Source organism: Pollicipes pollicipes, unplaced genomic scaffold, assembly GCF_011947565.3.
Source record: "Pollicipes pollicipes isolate AB1234 unplaced genomic scaffold, Ppol_2.1 Scaffold_4295;HRSCAF=5057_pilon_pilon_pilon, whole genome shotgun sequence".
NCBI classification, from domain to species: domain Eukaryota; kingdom Metazoa; phylum Arthropoda; class Thecostraca; order Pollicipedomorpha; family Pollicipedidae; genus Pollicipes; species Pollicipes pollicipes.
In genome coordinates this window covers 30,122,483-30,128,182 of record NW_023596461.1, presented here as the reverse complement: position 1 = coordinate 30,128,182, position 5,700 = coordinate 30,122,483, and the positions used below count along the sequence as shown (strand labels likewise).

The window sequence follows — 5,700 nt, the reverse complement described above, 5'->3', positions numbered from 1 at the left end:
CATTTACAGAGCCATACGTCGTAAATCTATTTTCAAAACATATCAAAAGACACACCATTGCACTCAGAGGTAAGCCCAGAATATGTCTGTTCGTGTGTCATCTCTATACAAGGCATGGTTTTCTAGGCATAATGTATAGGGAAAAGAGTCGGATCTTCGGGAAAGTTCCACCTTTGCCCTGTCAGAGCGGCGTCAGTTACTGCACCAACAGCATAGAAGCTAGTACTAATCACGATACTTTGTTGAGATCAATTCGCTGGTGTTTTTCGCTAATCTCTATATTAGCTTGGAAACGCCAGAGGATGGGGCCTCACCCCCCCCCCCCCCCCTATCAGCTCTCATTATGAAAAACGGCGGATCAGGGCGGGGGTTAAGGAGGCAGATGAAACCTTGGAGGAGACAGCCTTGAACTTGTTCTGATATCTGGCATGCTGAGGCGCGCTAGGGGTCTGCCGGTAACTGATCCAAAATGCTGGAAATTTGCCGGTAACTGGCTCTAAATGCCGAGCATCTAACGGATCGAGGCTCAGCATATCTTTCCACCAATGACAGGTGAAAACAAAGTACGCTTACACTCCCGCCGCAAAGAACAAAAGAAAACCTGACGCAAATACCCAGACTTTTGTGATGTTTTTAAGTCGTTAACATCTTCAATGTTGGCAAGATTGAATTACCAAAGGCCTCCCAATTGACCTTATGAATGCATTGAGCATTGGTGCATTGAAGCCCGATTCATTCCAGCTGAGAGCTCTAAACTCATGATGCCGAAAAAAGCAAGAACTTACATACCTGGTTTGCCTATGTCATGCAAACGTTCTTATGACAATTTGTAACACTGAACACGATAAAGGCGACGAATTCAGGCCTATCTACTCGGCTTCCACAATTCGCTTGCATCCGATGAATAGAGTCGTTTTCATGCATCTCCAAATAACGACTTCTCTTCAAATGCTACTGGTTAACCCGGGTATGTAGTTTCCTATTCTGTAGGTGGACGCCGAATCCTCCCCCCCCCCCCCCCCTAACTCGAGCTTCAGCCACCTCCCAAACTTTGCAAAGAAAGTAGAGGAAGTTCGCTGAGAAACCTGTCTGTTGACATATTTTGGGTCAGGTTTGGCCATTTTCATAGCTCAGTCCCTCTCCCCCTAAATCATTCTGCAATACTACGCCCCTGGATTGACCTGGTGAGGGAAAAGTATATGCTACTGTTTTTCGCAGCGCCAAAGCTATCGATTACTTTTTTGTCTCACCGCCTTTTTAATTAGAGGCCAAATAAAGAGGAGTCCCCTTTCATTCATTTCCTTTAAGGCGTCGGCCCATGCACTTAGAGGCTCTCCGTAAAAAGATGTTGCCATATTTGATAAATTGCAGGCTGTTCACCCTCCTTTGCTGCATGAGCTTCCAGGGCGACCCCATGCCTTAGCCATGTTTGTTGCGCTTCACCAGCGCGCTTTCGATCAATGTCGGACATAATGTATGGACGCCCATAACGGTTCGCCGGAGATTTGGGCTCTCTCAGGGAACTTAAAATCGTCCATTTTCCATTGCTACAAAAGTAATTCGACAATTCAAGCAACCGGGAAACTAATTGCCTAATTGCCGTTCGTTAAGGTCACATTCCGTAAGAACACGTTCTGTTAATTGACTGTTCGGTGATTTTACATTTGTGTGTCAACTGCTTAATGCTCACTTCGGAATATTAACAATAAGGCAATCTACATTTTAGGTTAATTGTCGTTTCGAAAATTTGCACACCAGGGCACGTGTCGTCAATAGAAATTTCTTCTTTTAGTTGTTCTCTTTTTAACATGGTGGCCAAACACATTCACTTTTACGTTAGGTAAAATAGCATCCGGTTGTAAGTCAGTTGCCAGCTTGTCCTCGCACCGATAAAATATGCCCTCGTTGGGAAATATTTGGCAGGGGATATAAGCGTACTGAGAGCAGGGCAAGGGCATAATACAGGCAGTAGATATTTAGATCTTGTCCAAGTAACGTCATCAGGATTCTGCACCGGTCAGACCTGGACGTCGCCTGCCCAGGCCACAATGCCAACTAACGGAACGGGTCATGGTATCGTAAGTTCAATCTCTAGATTCGCTCAGCTGACTAGTGGCGTCACCAGGATCCTGCAGCGGTACGACTCTAACGTCGTCCACTCATATTACCTTGTCAACTAACGGAACGCGTCACAATAGTGTAAGCTCGAACGCTGGGTTTGGTATCATGCACTAGTGACATGCAAATGCCATTCAGGGTGCCGCCGGACGCTTTGTGAATTACGCTGCTGCTCTCGTACAGTCCACGTTGCGTTTAGCGCTTTATTTGCACTGCACGTTTTGGTTCATAAGCCATCGCCCACTTTCATTTGCTTACAATGCAGTTGACAAGAGTCGCTTTGTCCACTGCAGAAAGCCCTCCCGCGCTGGAGAAGCGCTCGTCTAATAATCTGACCCGTGTTGCACATTACAGTGACCGCTTCAAGACTTCGGTGAAAACACATAAGCAAAGAACAATATGCAAAGGGACCAAAAATATAGTACTTTCAGCTATGCCTGCAGTACATCATGTAACTTTCCCAGCAATATGAATAGCACTGGAACCGCTAAGCCTGCGTCCCAGTACGACGTTTCGTGCAAGCAGCCGTTCAATAGTGTGATAGTATCAGTGCGATGCATCACGGCACAACGCAAATTACGGTGTGGTGCAGCTAAAGGTCCCGGACGTTTACTGGTCAAATCCAATAGCCAATACGTATTTTACAGTCAGTCGTCACCGTTGACAATCAGGCACCATAAACTTCAGGGGGAGACACCCTCTTAGCCTCACTTGACCTCGGTTCATCTCGAAACCAGGCAGTGCAGAGGAACTGCATGCCCTGTTTTTTGTACGTGCATTCCCGGCTCCAGCTGCTTCACACCGTCTGTCAGAAGATCTCCGAGTTGATCCAGCCCACATAGCTGGAGACCCTTGTGTAAACGCCGGGGAAGTCGGGGTTGCCACAGCCGGCCCCGGTCGAGACGATGCCCACTAGTTGGAAGATGCCGTCGGTGCCGGCGCCCCGGTACACCAGCGGCCCGCCGGAGTCGCCCTGACAGGCGTCGGCCCGGCCGCCGTCTGCCGCGCTCGCACACAGCTTGGTGCTGCCGAAGCCACCCGGAAATGCCTGCGAGAAAGAGGGTAGCCCGCGGTAGGCGGCCTCGCAGGCGGCCGTGTCGGCCACGCGCAGCCGCGCCTCCTGCAGCACGTCAGCGGAGCGACCGGCGAACTGCAACAGGCCCCAGCCGGCCAGCCGCGCCGGCCGTCCCTGGTGGTCGGCATCGGCCGGCGGCAGACAGATGGGCCGTACCGTGTCCGAGAAGTCGACTGGCGCCGCCAGCTCCAGCAGCGCCAGGTCGTTCTGTGAGGCCGCATAGTCGGGGTGGCGCAGCACGCGCGCCACGCGCCGCTCGTGGTGCTCGGTCTCGAGCGGCGTCGAGAGCCGGTGCTCCCCGAGCCGCACTGCCAGGCCGTCGGCGTCGTCAGGCACGCAGTGGGCGGCAGTCAGCACGAAGCGCCGGCTGAGCAGGGCGCCACCGCACATCCAGCGGCCGTCACGGCCCAGCAGCACCATCCACGGCCAGCGGCCAGGCGCCGCGTCGGTGCCCTGCACCACCATCACGCGCTGCCTGGTCAGGATCGGCGGCGGTACCACCTCCGGCGAGGGCGTCCGCGTTTCGCGGCGTCGGCGCTGCGCGGGCCGCGGCGGCGCCAGCGTGCCGCACGCCGGCTCCTGTTCCGGCGGAGCCTGGCCGCGCCGCCGACAGCAGACGAAGGCGTCGAGGCCGCGGAACTTGCAGACGGGCGATTGCTGGCGCGCCAGCTGCTGCACCGTCTCGTAGTCCCCGCAGCACTCTACCGGCACGCATGCGAGCCCGGGCCCGCAGCGACTGCGGCCGGCCGGGGGGAAGACAACAGCGCTGCTACGGCCGCCCGGCGTCCACAGCAGCAGAAGCAGCGGAATGATGACCAGCACCATCGTCTGCAGATGTGATCGGCTCTGCTCTCGGCGCCGGCACACTGCACTGTGACGAGCGTCGTGTCAATGGATCGCACGCTGGGGACACTGCACCCGTCCCGGACACGGCTGCGGACTTTCCCCGGCCGGGCATGAGTCAGCCCTTTCTATCCGCGCGTCCTGCTGCGCGGCCTTCAGCGGTCATGAGCGCGCGCTGATTCCCGGGATTGGATTCTGATAACACATCGCGCTGCCGTCACGGAGTTTAAATCAGCACAGGATTGGATTTATGTTCCCGCTGTGCTTGTGAGAACGGGTTTGCGGTCTGTTAAGGATGTTTGTGAATGGTCCCGTATTGTGACAGGTCAGCCACTTCCTCGCGCGCCTCTCCGGCTCTCACCTGGAGCCGCTCCGCCGACACAACCCCACATGAGGACGGCAGGACCTGCACGCTTCGCCGTCCCTCACCTGGAGCCGCTCCGCCGACACAGCCCCACATGAGGACGGCAGGACATGCACGCCTCTCCGTCCCTCACCTGGAGCTGCCCTGCCGACACAACCCCACATGAGGACGGCAGGACCTGCACGCCTCTCCGTCCCTCACCTGGAGCCGCTCCGCCGACACAACCCCACATGAGGACGGCAGGACCTGCACGCCTCGCCGTCCCTCACCTGGAGCCGCTCCGCCGACACAACCCCACATGAGGACGGCAGGACCTGCACGCCTCGCCGTCCCTCACCTGGAGCCGCTCCGCCGACACAGCCCCACATGAGGACGGCAGGACCTGCACGCCTCTCCGTCCCTCACCTGGAGCTGCCCTGCCGACACAGCCCCACATGAGGACGGCAGGACCTGCACGCCTCGCCGTCCCTCACCTGGAGCTGCCCTGCCGACACAGCTCCGTAGGAGGACGGCAGGACCATCCGCCAGTTTCACGGAACTGCGGTTTTCTCACGGTGCTGCGTGCAAAGCCGGCAATCCGTGGCGAGCGATGACAAAGCGCACTTCGGGGAACGGGCCGCTGCTGCTGCAGTCGGCCGGCCGAAACTGCGGAATTCTCTCCCGGCAACCGGTGTGGCAGTGATTACGTCACAGAGTTGGAAATGCGGGCGTGGAACAAAGGGATACGAGAGAAAGCCCCCCAATACCAACGCGCAACCACTTGGTTCTTGTAGAACAACGGCCATCCGACAGCCGTTGGCTTATTGTATCCAAAAATAAAAACTCCAAATGTGGACACAGCGTGAGCGAAAACTTACCGTCCCTTTCCCTACTTTTACGCAGACAGTTGTTGGCCACAGTTATTGTCATAGTTTAATTAGTAATGCGGGCTTACAGTTAGCAACGTGCTTTGAATAGCTCAAAAATATTTTCAGTCTTCGTGTTTTCCCTTTGGTCTCCCGAGCTCCATGTCATGCACAAGCAGGCGCCAACACTTTTTCAAAGGCTGCAGGATGTCGGCTGGACCATGACCAGTGGGTCATTGGCCACTCATATAGAAATGGCAAGTCTGATAACATTTTTGGAAGCACTGGTGCTCTGTCTGGTGCATTTCAGGCGAGCCAGTGGTGTTTAAAGAACATGAGTCACTAACATCAGCCGTCACAGTTGCATACGCTCCATTTCGCATGCCAACAGCTGAACATAACCCATAACCCACAGGCTATAAACCCCAACGTACTATTAGCGCAAAAAACTAAAG

General features: G+C 55.0%; 1 protein-coding gene across 1 annotated transcript; it reads right to left on the bottom strand.

The window, feature by feature from the left end:
• Positions 1–2,338: 2,338 nt before the first annotated feature.
• LOC119097415 (anionic trypsin-1-like) lies at positions 2,339–4,018 on the bottom strand. Its single transcript, XM_037220457.1, has one exon. The coding sequence runs from the start codon at positions 4,016–4,018 to the stop codon at positions 2,927–2,929; it is 1,092 nt and encodes a 363-aa protein (XP_037076352.1). The 3' UTR covers positions 2,339–2,926.
• Between the last annotated feature and the right edge of the window lie 1,682 nt (positions 4,019–5,700).

Coding starts and splice junctions, on each gene's coding strand:
- LOC119097415 (XM_037220457.1), bottom strand. CDS start 4,018: ATGGTGCTGGTCATCATTCCGCTGCTTCTGCTGCTGTGGACGCCGGGC.